General features: G+C 40.4%; 2 protein-coding genes across 3 annotated transcripts in view; one reads left to right on the forward strand and one right to left on the reverse strand.

Moving 5' to 3' along the window:
- Positions 1-1189: 1189 nt before the first annotated feature.
- Positions 1190-5146, reverse strand: snap29 (synaptosome associated protein 29). The gene is made up of 6 exons (XM_026186217.2): positions 5006-5146; positions 3315-3551; positions 2982-3175; positions 2567-2652; positions 2378-2482; positions 1190-2282 (listed from the first exon to the last, which is right to left on the reverse strand). Exons 2-6 carry the CDS (start codon positions 3549-3551, stop codon positions 2125-2127), a joined length of 780 nt encoding a protein of 259 aa, XP_026042002.1. The 5' UTR covers positions 5006-5146; the 3' UTR covers positions 1190-2124.
- Positions 5147-5259: 113 nt separating this feature from the next.
- The window catches only part of pi4kab (phosphatidylinositol 4-kinase, catalytic, alpha b), a 29346-nt gene continuing 19750 nt past the window's right edge, over positions 5260-14855 (forward strand). For both annotated transcript variants that reach the window (XM_026186214.2, XM_026186215.2), the window contains exons 1-19: positions 5260-5479; positions 7047-7163; positions 7723-7816; positions 8125-8213; positions 8315-8387; positions 8472-8734; positions 8900-8966; positions 9685-9833; positions 9952-10017; positions 10133-10229; positions 10365-10556; positions 10662-10762; positions 10881-11010; positions 11368-11497; positions 11604-11699; positions 11824-12007; positions 13964-14067; positions 14283-14451; positions 14544-14594. In XM_026186214.2, the coding sequence (XP_026041999.1) occupies positions 5282-5479; positions 7047-7163; positions 7723-7816; positions 8125-8213; positions 8315-8387; positions 8472-8734; positions 8900-8966; positions 9685-9833; positions 9952-10017; positions 10133-10229; positions 10365-10556; positions 10662-10762; positions 10881-11010; positions 11368-11497; positions 11604-11699; positions 11824-12007; positions 13964-14067; positions 14283-14451; positions 14544-14594 (2370 nt within the window). In that variant the 5' untranslated portion in view covers positions 5260-5281. The remainder of the gene's footprint in view (positions 5480-7046; positions 7164-7722; positions 7817-8124; positions 8214-8314; positions 8388-8471; positions 8735-8899; positions 8967-9684; positions 9834-9951; positions 10018-10132; positions 10230-10364; positions 10557-10661; positions 10763-10880; positions 11011-11367; positions 11498-11603; positions 11700-11823; positions 12008-13963; positions 14068-14282; positions 14452-14543; positions 14595-14855) is intronic.

Below are 14855 nucleotides of genomic sequence, written 5' to 3' on the forward strand. Positions count from 1 at the left end.
TGGCTACTTCATGTCAGAAGTACTTGAACTTCACCTCCTCCATCAATCTCTCCAGCCTTCCTCCCCCTTTCTCTGCTCTCCTCCCTGATTCCTCATCCTAGCTCACTACTAAACTCCCCTTCGTCAGCACAACTCTTTATTTTCTCGTACTACAACAGTGCTGTCTGCCTGACCAGTGCATCCCCTGTGCTGCTCTGCCACTGCTGCTAACCTGCTTTGCAAAGGGCAGGAAGGCCCATCTCTGGCCCGGTGCCTGATGGGCTCCGACAGCAGTGTGTTCTGGGATTACAGCCACTGAAAAGGGGGGCATTCCAGCACTGGTGGCTTTTGTCACAGCATGGCCACTGTTTACTTTTGACAAGACAGCTGTTCAAAGCCCTCCTGGCCCCAGCGTAGGGCGTAAAGGGAAAGAACCCAAAGGTGACTTCCGTTTACTGGTGGCATCGCTGGACTTGGCCTGAGGCCCCTTCTTCTGCTACTGCACGACCATCTTAACTTCACATTTGACATTGCCCTGATGATAATAAAACTTTGTTTCAACATTTCATCCTGCACATGCAAAAATATTTATTCCATTTAATTGCAAAGTTTCATAGTGTTTTCCTTGCCTTGTTTCTTGATTTCTTCCCCATGTCTTGTGCTAATGATGCCACATTTACCCAGCACTTCCATTTGCTTTGTTTACTGGTTTGTATGTGTGCACTACATGTGCGCAGAGTGTCAGCTTGGGGCCCTTGGGTAGCTGGTACCTCTGTTTCTTTGTATATAGCCTGCATGTGGTTTCAGGATGCATGTACTGTAATTAGTAGTTATCCTAATAAATGCTTGGTGCCTCTGTAGGAGCAGCTGGTCTAACACAGAGGAATGATAATGAATAGACGGCTGAGCACGACACAAGTGGTACACAGCCATACAACAAACTCTCACACATCCTCAAATGACAAAATTAGGAAAACGGAAACAAATAACTATATTTGTGAATTGTATGTAAATTCCTAACAAAATCCTTTCTTTGATCTGAAAAACAAAAAAACAAACCAAATCTCTCTCTTGCTATCAGCCCATGCAAAAGTAAGACACATACTACCCAAAAATCTAGAGAAATTAATTCCTGGGAATGTGGCGCCCCTCTGTGGTGCTTTGGGCTTCCTGCTTCACTTGTAACAAACAATGTACAGGACATCTCAGACTTGTTCTATACGCTTTATTGGCTATGCAGACTTGATTACAACAAATGATAAACATGGAAAAAATAAGACATTATAACCATAAAACCATATTTTTAATCATCTTAGTAGAATAGCGTTGTGTTTTACTTTAAAAAAAGTGGTTCTTTTAGTCAGAAATGGAAGATACAACAATAAGTAGTATAAGGGCTATATTCCTTCTGTGACAGTTTTTATATTAACATGAGCTTGTTCACATTATTTGTCCAATAATGCAGCATTCAATGAATAACCATAAATACACAGGATTTATATAAGGCTAATCAAATCCTTCAAAAACAAGAATAAACTTCAAAAACAAATTTCAGAAATGTCAGAGGGAAGCTTCACATGGTGAGCGGTGCCAGTGGTGACATGGACTTGGCACAGCTTCAAAAGCTAGTCTACTGTACATACAAATTACACATAAGGCAAATGTGACTTGAGCTAGGCTAGCTGCTTGCTTGTATTTTTTTTTTTTTTTTTTATATAATTGTGGCGTGGCAGGCCTAGGAATCACAGTTACACTGACATATGAATGTCACACAAAAAAATGATCCAGTTACTCTCCTTTAAGTGAATATTTAATCATTAAAATTAATTTCCTCATTTGTAACAGAATTTGTTTGTTCAGCACGAATGATGAGCAAACCAACAGCCAATTAAACACCTAAGGTGATCAATAAAAACAGAATGGAATCAATGAAAGTTCAACTACATACATTCAGATAGAGTTTGAGAGAAACTTAACAGAGAAAATAAACAACTCCAGTGCAGAAAGAGACAGACAGTGACATCCAAAACAAGCAGTGAATAGTCTTTCCTTTAAAAGAAGGAGGTGGAGAAAAAAAATGAAGGCCCAGGTGAGAGGATGATCTGCGGTCAGTTTTGGTTTCCTTGAGTTGAATCCAAGTGTTTATTACAGTTTTTTCATCTGTTGGTTTGTGTTGTGGATCTTTGTATCCATTTTGTCCACTTTATTTAGCAGAGCATCAATGGAGTCGTCCTGAGCATCAATTTCAGACTGCAGACCAAGCCCAAGATTCTTCAGTCTACCCAAGCCTACACACATCTCATCTAAGACATTCACAAAAGACATCAGTTCAATTACAGCAGACAAACTTTATATAAAAAACGTGGTATGTAACTAAATAAGTGCAGAATTTCCCTACCCAAATTTTTGTCAAGAGTGTGGTGAGCCTCCTTCAGGTATCTGTTCTTAGGGTATCCATTCTGTTGAGATGAGCCATCATCTATTGATGCAGTAGCTCCAAATCCTAAAACAATGAAGTAAGAAATAGTGAGAGCCAGTAAGTGGTGGGAAGATACCGTAATGCTGAGGTTCTTGTTCCAGCACTTACCTCCTGTATCCAGTTTTCTTAGGTTGGGGTGGCTAGCTTGGTACTTATCTTCATTTTCTCTGCTGCTGGACAAGGCAGTCTGTAATCTGAGAAAGTCAGATAAGAATTGTTCAAACATTTTGGGAGAGACGGTCAATAACAAGTTGTACGCATGAAAGTAAAAAATAAAAATGAATTACCTGAACTTCTAAAAGAAGTGAACATTACTTTAACACAAATTCAGAGTAACTGTTTTCATGCTTTGTTGTAAAATATGATAACTTGTCCCTACACATAACAGCATATCAATCTTTAATATATTGAAAGTCCTCTAAATCACAGAACTCCTTGATTTGTTTAGGAGTTCAAACATAGAGAAATGAAACTGGATGATGCTACCACACCTCACTGACACAGAGAATAAAAACAAACTTACCCTTCACTGGCCTTGTAGGCCTTTGGCTGCTCAGGTGGTGGCTTTGTCTCTGGCGTTCCCTTAAAATAATTGACAAGGCCGCCCCACACACTCTTAATACTGTTAATGTGCCTTTGACTGGTCTTCAGGTCTTGATCCATGTTATCCAGCATCTTGTCTGCCCTCTTTATAGCCTCACCCTGTCGCATCAGCTCCTGCAGACAAGAAGAGACTAATTCAGGATGAGGTATGGGAAGACGGGGCCTTTAAAAATAACTCTTTGTTGACTATGACCTTTTCACAGACAGTGTCAATTCTTTGTATAGTAGTGTGAACCTTATTCATTTAAGATACCTCTGCAGTTTCCACACCCATCTTCTCCGATTCATAGATGAGGCCAAGTGAGCGGTAACTGCTATCCACAGCAGACTGCGCTGTACGCATCACTTCCTGCTGGAGGCATCTCTGCCTCCTCTCTGCTTCACTCAACCCACTGTCACTTGGCTCGTCATCAAACCCCCTACTTTTAGGCTTGAAATCCTCCTCATCATCATCATCTGCAAACGGGTTGTGGGATTTAGGGTAGGCCATCTGTGGAGCAGAAACAAATGTTTTGGTAATTTTAGCTAAAGGACTATAAGCATCAAGTTACATGCAGTTTAAGAATGAGCTTTTCTTCACAACAAGGAGTTTTTGTTACCTGTAAATAATGGATTTTACATTGCTTAAAACTGGAACAACTTCTTGGAACACAATCAAACTATAAACAGGTTAATAAAAGATAATATATTTGGTTCCAGTCTTGATGATCTTTGGCTTTTTTCAGCTGCTCCCTTTAGGGGTTCCCTAAACAGATTATCTGCCACAATCTGACCCTCTCCCTGGCATCCTCTTCTGCCACACCAACCCTCTGCATGTCCTCCTTCGCTGTATCTATGAATCTTCTCTATGGTCTTCTTGTTTTTCCTCTTGCCTGGCAGCTTCATCTTTAACATGCTTTGTCCAATGAATCTAATATCCCTCCTCTGCACATATATCAAAACCATCTCAACTACACCTCTTAAACATTGTCTCCCAAAACTTGATAATCTTTTAAGTTCACTTATTCACTGATTAAATCCTTCAAACAGTCTGAGTGTTATTTATCTTGACTTCAACTAAATTCGCAAAAGCAACAGTTGTCTCAAGGTGCTTTGGATTGCAAGGTAAAGCCTATAATAGTAGAGAGATAACCCAAAGGAGATCCCCTCCCCTCCCCTGCCCTCAATTTTTACTGGAAGAGACCTCCGGCAGAACCAGGCTCAGTTAAGGACAGGCATCTGCAGATCAGCTGCACACACATCTAGCCATTCCATCTATTTTCTTCTGGTTATCCAATTCAGGGTCATACGGTGGACTGGAACCCATCTCAGGAGTCATAGGGAGAAATGCAGAGCTAACACATAGGAGACTCTTTGGCACAACATGTTGAATTCCATGAACTGAATAGGCGGAGGAAAATGGATAGATCGATAGATAGATCGCACCTCGTCGGGAAGAAACGTTATTTATTATATTTTGGGATCGGATAGCTGAATAATTAAACGATGCGTAACATAATACATCTGCTATTTAGATAATAATTAGTTTTATTAAAACAGTACGTTTTTGTTGATAAAAGAAGGTTAATTGTTCATTTCGAAACTTGTCTGAACTCGTGCGATTACGAAAGCTCCAGCGTGTTAGCTTCGGCTAACTTCAACGTTGTCCAACAAGTAATTCGAGCAAGAGTTAGGTTTGTCAACGTATTTCACATTAATCATCTGCAACAATACCTGCTGTGTTATATTAAGAGGAGAAAAATAAAACAGTATTGCAAGTCAAGAAATGTTTGATGTATCGCCGGGGTGTTGGTCTGCTAGTCAACCGTTAGCTTAACTGCCAGTCAACTAAACGAACACATCCGCAAGAGTCACCACAGGCAGCTTTCTCTTATTGAACAAATGCTGTCTAAAAGTGTAAAATAATAAAAAAAGACACAGTAACGATTAACTTAACAGACAAACCTTTGACCACAGGAGCCGCGGCAGACGATGTCGTTGCTCTATCAGCTGACTGAACTCTTCCTATCACGTTTGATGACGTTGCACACACACTTTCGCGACAGCTGATCTTGCGTAAAGGAAACGCACACCAGGGCGATATTGGGGTTACTCACTGATAAAAACCCACGCAGGTTGTAATGTAAATAATAAAACTACAATCCATACATTTGCTTAATTTGATCTATTTCAAGCCCTTTGTGAGTGAGTTGCTGCGGTAACGAAGAGCCCCTGTTAGAAATGTCCCTGCTGAGTTGCCGTACTGCGGCTCTCCCAGGCAGCCCCGCTCGCTTGTTTCCTCTCAGCGATGAATTGCGCTGGTTTAATGTAGGGGTAAACATGTCCGTAATGGGAGGTGGTACGAGGGGGTTTTATTTTAACACAGTCCTGTCGCTGGCCCGCTCTTTAGCCGCTCACCGCCCCGCACCGGTCGAAAAGGTGAGAAAACAAGCGTGAGCTCCAAAACACGCAATAATTAACCATGTTAGTAATTAGAAGCAGTGGCAGGGTTGTTCAGGGTGTAGCTGCGCTTCCGCACAGGCGGTGGCTTATTTTGATCAACGACATGACAACCAAGCTAACATTTAACAGTTATGCTCGTATGCTTGTGTGCGAGTCTCCGTGGTTAGAAATCTCTAAAACGCGAGCAGTGGTCTCCAAAACACTGAATCAGAAAAGTGGGCAGTGCAGAGGAAAGTGGCGTCGCTGTGTGGTGCCTGTTACTGCATCGGACGGACAGAGCGGTCAAGCTTGATCGGCACTGCAGTCAAACAGGTTTACAGAGAAATCTTTGAGACAGGAGTTCATTCACAGGCTGCTCTGTTTGTCTTTACTGCTACCAAAATCCGCCTACATGTGTTATATAGTTGGAAACCTGTTGCAGATTGATAGTTGGGTCTTACCAATATAGGAAAGGTTTTTAATTTTGAAAAACAAAAAAACAATGGGTAAATTTTGTAAATGAAAGTAAAGGGTTAGAAGGGAACAAATGAAGCCATTATCAAAAAGCTGTCACCAAGAGTTGTAACTTTATCATGGGTTATGTTATGTAATGCCCAGTTCCACTGTGTGTTTGAGCTGTAGGGAGGAAACTGCCTGGCACTTTATCAGATATCATAAATGCTTGTATCTTGCTTGCTTGCTGGGTTATACAGTGTGCATAGAAGTGTACAGATTCCAGATGTCTTCCGGTAGATGATCAGGTGACCCTGAGCCATCCCTTAGTTGCAATAGGGTAAGGTGATGGAGGCTTCTCGTGATGCACTGTTTCTTCTTCTTCTTCTTCTTTTCACTTTCCCTGTGTTTATATCTCCCTTTACTTTTAACCCTTAGTTATTATTAATATCTGGCTCTCCTTCACAGTGTCTTTTGTCCTGTTTCCCACTCCCCACCCCCCACCCCAAGCTGTCTTGGCAGATGGCTGCCCTTCCCAGAGTCTGGTTCTTCTTGAGGTTTATTTTTGTTGAAAGGGAGTTTTTCCTTGCTACTTTTGCTTGCTCATAGGAGGGTTGTCTGATTGTTGGGGATTTCTCTCTATTAGTGTAGTAGAACTTAATTGAACAGTGTAAGACTAACAAATATTACTCTCATTGAACCACACACTCACTCTGAAACATCTGGAAGTTTGCTTCCGCCACTGAAAAAAAGTATTTTGCCATCTGTAAGTCCAAATCTTTGGTAATTATCTAAAATTTTAAATTTTTGGTATCTCAAAACTTTTCCTTAGTAAGTTATACGTATTAGAAAATAACTTGAAATTTCAAGTCATTAAGGCTAATACTTGAGAAAATAACCCCAAAATTTTGACTTATGGATGGTAACACATGCTTGTTTTTCAGTATACAAACAGGTTTTAACACTTGACATATTGTCTAATCCTGTAGTGTTATGTTTTCATATGCTGTGTGACACAAACACACTGGGCTGTCAAGTGAGATAAATCAGCTTGATGTGTGAATATTAGCAGCCTGGACTGTTACTTTAATATTTATTTTTGGCCTTTTAGGTTCAGAAGCTGCAATGTATGTGTCCAGTGGAAGTCCGTGGTGTGTTCACTCTGGATGTGCGTCGCAGAGATGCTGTTATTGCATTGGCTGTGTTTTTGGTGGAATCTGGCTTACAGGTGGGTGGATGTCAGTAAAAAGCTGAGCAGTTTTCATTTCGCTTCAAGCTGTTCTGGTAATACAGTGGATTTAAGATTTCATAGTTTAGTTCATTAGATAGTGAAGTATTGGCATTGCATATTGACACAATACTAATTTTCTATTTTCCTAACTGCTTATCAAACTCTGTTTCACAGGTATAGCAATGGTAATATTGTATTAGAACTATTAGTCCACGTTTGCTCCTGTGCTCTCCTCTGACTACATGTATCCCTGTGATAAGCTTATTCTCATAATCTGATTAATCTGGCGATTAGACATGCAGTTAGCCGTGTAAGCCTCTAACCTCATCACACTTAGACACAGTTGGGAAAGCTTCCCTTCTGTTTGACAGCATAGTGCTGGATGCCTTACTTTTATTTTTAAAGCTGTGATACACTTTCTTTGACCCAGATTTTCTTGTGTGAGATAACCTCGTTGTTTTGATCCGTCAGTGCTTGTCAGGCATGCAAAAGTGCTGATTTTATGCTGCAGAGTGCACTTGTTTGTGGTGTGTAATGATTTGTTTTACTCCTGCAGCACAAAGACATACTTGTTTCTTACTTGCTGAGCCTACTGAGAGGGCTGCCACGGGTCCAATGGATCGAGGAAAGCTCAGGAAAGAAAGGAAAGGGTAAGAAGAATCCTCTTATAGTGAAGCTTTTAGTTTTACAATAGACTCCTTTTACTTGTGGCAGTAGAATTTCTAGCAATTCTTATTAATTAATTGTACTGTGTTGAGATATATTACACTAGACAGATGGGTTAATTTATACTTGAATTGCATATTGTGAACTGCTGTTTCTGTTCAGCATAACGCTCTGTTGCTCTAATTTTGATGTTTACATTTTTGGCAAATCTGCTTATCATTATTTCTTTTCTTTTGTTCAACCTTATGAGGCATTCAATTCAACTGTGTCTGTGTAACTTTCTGCTCCTCAGAATTTCTCCCCGTAGCAGACAACTTCAGCTTCTGTCTAGTGACTCTTCTGTCAGATGTGGCTCAGAAGGATCCAGACTCAAGACAAGAGGTCTGTTTAAAAAGTGGTGATAAATCGTTATATTATTCACAGGGTTGGGGTGCATTGCATTTAAGTGCTAACTCACTGTTTTTGCACTGTTTTCACTATAGATCTTGAACACTATAATGGAGGTCATGCAGGCGTTACAGGATATGTGCCAAACACCGGATAATCATGACAAAGGTATAGATAGAAATGCAACAAACATTCTGACTTTAGCTTTTAAAACAAAAAAAGAACCTTAACGCTGCTCTTTTTTGTCTGCAGTCTTCCTGTGCAAGTATATTGTTCCCAGCCTGCTTGGCATGACTCGGGCATTTGGCCGCTACAGCCACACAGATGAAGCTCTGTTATCCAAGTTGTTCCCCAAAGATTCTCCGCAGGCACGATGCGTTACAGAGGAAACAGAGGGTGTACGGCGCAGATCCTTCAATGACTTTCGTTCTATTCTGCCGTCCTCACTTCTTACAGTGTGCCAGAGTGATACTCTGCGCAGACGCACCGGGACCAACCTAGATTCATCTGCACAGGTCGGTACATGTTGCCGGATTCCAGACGTGTTTTGCTTGTTCAGGATAATTAGGGGACAATCCAGAGCAATCATAGTTTTATTTGCTTTGTTAATTCATATTATTCAGTGATAATGGTGGTATGTTTCGTTACCCATTAAAGTTGTGTAATGTGCTTTCAAACAGATCAGTACAGATCCAGGAGGCCACTCACCCTGCTCTCCTACAACTCCTAGTCCACATTACTTGGAAGGTAAAACTGAAGAAACAGAAGTTACTTTAAAAATATTTGTGTCTTAGTTTTTAGTTTAGTCTGGCAATTCAGCTCAGCTTATTATTATCAGCTGTCAACATTATGTAACAACTGGGCACTTTTTTTTAGGTTTGTTAGGGTGAACTGCAATATCCCCCATATTGTAACTTTGTAATAAGCCAGACTATAAAAACATTGTAACTGTAGTTAGCCTTTTTTTGTTTGGGTTCATGCCGAGTTTTATAGCTGCTACGTTATGCCAGATTGGCCTTTAATTGCTTTATGCCTGAAGTAGTATTTCCAATCCTGTATTACTCTATAATTTTGGAAATGCCAATTCATTCGTTGTTTGTGGTCAGATTAAGAGTTTTGTAACATTTGCTGTATTTCCACAGATTTCCTGTTAACTATGTTGCATTCCAAACTCAGGGAATGTGTTTTTTGTAAACTGTCTGGGACAGACTCAAAAAGTGTTTTATTTCAGTAATTCTACACTTATAATCTGCAGTATTACAAGCCATAATCTGTTACACAGAAAGGTTTAATTGTTGCTATGGAATGTAGATTCAGTAGAATAATGTGCAACAAAAAAACCCTTATTTTCCAAAGTGAACTAATTCTATATTATTGAAATAGTACCCACTGAGATCTAATGGAAACAGTCATATTTCATCCTACTTGTTTTTGTTAATAATTCTTCTGCTCCCACTGATTTCAGGTGCCTATTTTCCAGACAGCAACACAGTCGACCCTGACTACTATTTCTCTACAGTCAGCTCCAGTTTCTCGGTATCTCCACTCTTCCTGGGGGAAGGAGAAAATGAGGTGGAGGTGCCTGTGGATCTGCTCCGACAGCTCCTTGCCATGGTGCAGTAGCCTACTACCCGTACACCGCTTACAACCCTTTAAATCTTTTACTTTTGCTTCTTATCCAGTATATGTATCTTGAGCCTTTACAGTAGTTGTGTGCAATGTTGGCTTGCAGGTGAAGAAGTTTGTGTCCGAGTCCTTTTTGAAAACTCTGGATGCCACAATGACAGAAGTCATAGAGGTAAGCATATGACCGTTGTCGGTGCAGAATTGTAAATGGTAAATTCAAAGTTAGACACAGGATCTTATCAGTTAAGTAATCTGTTCTGTCAATGTCTCCTCTGTTTGTTGTTAAGTGTAATCCTGGAATCAACCTCTATTACAAAACCTTCAGTGACCCTCTCTATGTGTGTGTGTTCAAAATGCTGCGGGACACACTATATTACATGAAAGGTAAAACAACAAAGAGAGCGTATTTATTATGCATTGACAGCAGGCAGCCCTGCCGTTGCTATTGTTCTGTTTGCCAGCCAATTTTGTGCTGAACACTATTTTACAAATACTCATTCTCTCTTTATGTTTTTAAAGCTCTGCAGCCAACGTTTGTGCGGGAAGTGCACGATTTTGTACTGGAACAGTTTAGCAGCAGTCAGTCGGAGCTGCAGAGGGTTCTTCATGACACTGGAGGGCTGCCAGGGGAACAAAGCCCCCTCAAGCTTCGTTGCCAAGCCAACGCTGCATGCGTGGACCTTATGGTGTGGGCCGTTAAAGATGAGCAAGGTAATGGATTGCAGCAGAAAGTGAACAGTGTGTATTCAGACATCATAATCAGAGGGATCTGGATGTGTTTGCTGGTGCTGATGCTGTTATATTTTTTTTCTTCAGGAGCTGAGAATTTGTGTACCAAACTGTCAGAGAAACTGCAGTCAAAAACCTCCAGTAAAGTCATCATTGCTCATATGCCTCTGCTCATCTGTTGCCTACAGGTATAATAATATTAATACAAATGTAGAAAAGTACAGTGTTACAGAAGGTTCTGGACATTTTGTTTCTGTGCTGGGCATTGGTTTAATGGTTTTATGACTGTCTTCTACTTCATTTCAGGGCCTGGGTCGCCTGTGTGAAAGGTTTCCAGTAGTTGCTCACTCTGCCACAACCTCTCTCAAGGATTTCCTGGTGGTTCCTTCTCCTGTTCTTATAAAACTCTACAAGTACCACAGCCAGTACAACACAGGTGCTTACTGTGTAAAATGGTTTCTTCAAATCCACGTCTGAGCTAAGACTCAAAACTCCTATCCTCATAAGAATTTTGCTCTAAAAACACCATGAAGCATAATTAACAGCACCTGTCGTGCCTAGACATGTTCATTGATGAGTGGCTACAGACTCAGAACAGTTGTAAATGTAATTCAGGGTATAGATTTTTGCCTGACCACAGAGTGCTGTGTTTTTATAGACAAGTCATTTAATTTATAAATTACAAAATGCGCTCTTTAGATTTTACACTTGGCTTGGTTTTACATAGTGTTATAACTTGTATTCTGTTTGCGCTAATATTTATGTGTTTGTGCTGCTGATACACTTCTTTCAGGCACAGGAGAAATTAGGATAAATGTGACCAATGAGCACTCTCAGTCCACCTTCAACTTACTGTCAAACAGGAAAGACCAGCCTTCCATGTACGAACAGCTCAGAGATATTTCCATTGACAACATCTGCAGGTTGGATACAAACACACCTAGCACTGCTCCTCTGAGATTTAAAAAATAATTCAACTGTTTTTTTTTTAACTTTCTGTTTTTACATTTTTGTCCTTTTCTCTCTCAGATGTCTGAAAGCTGGTTTGACAATGGACAATGTCATAGTCGAGGCTTTCTTGGCTAGTCTTTCAAACCGTCTATATATTTCACAGGAGAATGACAAGTGAGCAACATTTCTAGTAAAAACAAAATACTTTAGGCTTTAGAATCACCCAAGTGATATCCAAGTCCTTGACACAGATACCCTGATGAACTGCTTTAAAAATAAATAATCTAATTTCTTCCAGGGATGCCCATCTAATTCCAGATCACACCATTCGAGCACTTGGCCACATTGCAGTAGCTCTGAGAGACACTCCGAAAGTCATGGAGCACATTCTTCAGATCCTTCAGCAAAAGTTCTGCCAGCCTCCTTCACAGCTGGATGTGCTCATCATAGACCAGCTTGGCTGTATGGTCATTACAGGAAATGTATGTAGACATTGCAGAGAAACTTGCTCCCAATTTTTAGATGTCTTCATGGTGGACAGGGCATATAGGGAAAGGAGTAAATAATTATCTAACAAATTAAACCATAGGTGAACTGCTTGCCCTAACAAAATCTATGTTCCCTAACAATACTGCTAGCTTCTGGTAATTGCTATTGCTTAAATATACCAAAAGTATAAATACTAACAAAAGTAACCCTTTTTGTGCTGCTACGCCAACCCACGACAGCGGTGGTGTTGGACATGTTTTTGGTTGGTATGTCTATCCTGATGTCATCCTGTCCTTCATATTTATACCTCAGGAACGCTTTGAGGGAATTCCTTTAAGATTGGCACAAACCTTACACTTGGACTAAACATAAGACTGACAACTCAGGAATTCATATACTAATTATCACAAAATATCAAATCAATGTCTGTCAGGATAAAATGATTAAGCTGTAAATATTTCTACATAAAAGATCAAAGATTGTTTTGCAGCTTTATAATATTCAACTTTTGACACTTTACTTGGCTTTATTCAACACCACAGACAGAAAAGGAGATTGTGACCATACTTATTATTTGATGGGCTACTGAGCTGTTTACATAATATTTGGTCCCACGCTCTTAAATGCCTACAAAATGTGTAGTACATATAAACTCATCAGCCCGTTCATTAGGTTCACCATGCTAGTACCAGGTTAGTCCCCCTTTTACCTTCAAAACTGCCTTTAATTATTTGTGGCAAAGATACAAGAAGGTGCTTAAAACATTACTCAGAGATTTTGACCCATTAAAAGATTAGTTGGCTGCACATCTATGATACAAGCCATCACCACCACCAGTCTGACTGAAGGATCTGAAGCTTTCATTTTGTTTGTGCCATATTCTGATCACATCATCCAAATATCACAACAGAAACTGAGACTCCTTAGATCAGGAAACATTTTTCTAGTCTTCTGGTATCCAACTTTAGTTAGCCTGTGCCAATTATAGCCTCAGTGTCCTCTTTGTGACTGACAGAAATGGCACCTTGTGCGGTCTTCTACTGTTTTAGCTCACCTACTTCAAGGTTTAATGTGCTGGTTTAATGTCTCCAGCATACGTTGGTTGGTGAAGAGTGGTTATTTGAATTACTGTTGCCTTCCTGTCAGCTCAAAATAGTCCGGCCATTCCCCTTTGACCACAGGCATGAATAAAACATTTTCACCCAGAGCAATGCTGCTCACTGGATATATTCTCCCCCCCCCCAACCATTCTCGATAAACCCTAGAGGTGGCTGTGTGGGGAAAATCCCAGTAGATCAGAAGTTTCTGAAACAAGATCAGTCTGTCTGGCGCTAACAACCTTTTCATGTTCGAATCACTTAAATCACCTTTCTGATGCTCAGTCAACAGGCCATCTTGACAGTGTCTACATGCTTAAGTTAACTGAATTCCTGGCATGTGATTGGCTGACTAGATATTTATGTTATCAGGAAGTTGAACAAGTATACCTAATGAAGTGGCGATTGAGGTTATCCTGATGTAAACTGCAGCTTGATTTGGTGGTAGAGGAATACAGAGGCGTTAATTCGAGCTCCTTTTGCTGAAGATGCTGACACATCGTAATTATTGTAAACTTGTCAGCTGGTGTTTATTTCTTCAGTGCACTTAAGCTTTAAGAAAGGATTCCAAGATTACTAATGACACTCCACTGGAGTGTAACCAGGTGCTCTGGAAAAAGCCCGCCCTCATTCTGACAAACAACATTTAAAAAAAAAGTACTGAAAATAGATCTCACCAAAAATGCCCAACTCATATAGATCTTTTGCATTTTATTACCACTAATGTTTATTGTTGAGGAAATTGTAACTTTTGTAAGCAGCACCGTGTTATCTTGTCATTCTCCCACTATTAAAAACTGGTTCTTACATTCCAGCTTTTAACCATGTCTTTATTTGTCTCTTTGTTTGTAGCAATACATCTACCAGGAGGTGTGGAATCTGTTCCAGCAGATCAGTGTGAAAGCAAGTTCAGTGGTCTACTCAGCCACCAAAGACTACAGAGATCATGGCTACAGGTCAGCATCTGCTCTCACATTTTTCAACGAGTGACCAGCGGCTGCAACAGTGTTTAAAAATTCTTCTTCTTTGTTCTTACAGTTCTAGACTTCTATGTTATACTTCTGCCTGATTAGTTATTACAGGCTTGTTTATCTTGGTTACATTTATGGCTATATGTACTGCAGCTGTGTTTAACTTTTTCCTCCATCTGTGCTGTTGTTTCCCCATCAAGGCACTGCTCTCTGGCAGTGATAAATGCACTTGCCAACATTGCAGCCAACCTGCAGGGGGAGCAGCTTGTGGACGAACTGTTGGTGAACCTTTTAGAACTGTTTGTTCAACTGGGCCTTGAAGGAAAGAGAGCCAGCGAGAGGGCCTCTGACAAGGGCCCCGCACTAAAGGTACGTGGTTCCTGACATAAACATCCAAACACCACAGGAAATTGGTAACAGCCACATTGATGGCATGCTAATAGCTCTCTCTATCACCCTAGGCATCAAGTAGTGCTGGAAATCTTGGAGTCCTCATTCCAGTCATTGCTGTGGTGAGTAGCCGTTATAGGGGGTTTCCCTTTAACGGCTCTTTTTGTAAGTGTTAAAATACCCGTACGTAGGTTAGCTGAGGTAGCTACATCAATGTTTGAGTTCTTGCAAGGGAATACAAAGTGTTAGTCAGTTAGGTTTTAACTGTATGAACAAATATTTACCAAGTCAGTTGCAGTACGGACATCGGTGTTATAGTTCAATGCTGAATGCTACTGCTTTAAGCCCCCCCAAACATTATGCGCCTACTGTAATATTATAAT

Source organism: Astatotilapia calliptera, chromosome 12, assembly GCF_964374335.1.
Source record: "Astatotilapia calliptera chromosome 12, fAstCal68.1, whole genome shotgun sequence".
NCBI classification, from domain to species: Eukaryota; Metazoa; Chordata; class Actinopteri; order Cichliformes; family Cichlidae; genus Astatotilapia; species Astatotilapia calliptera.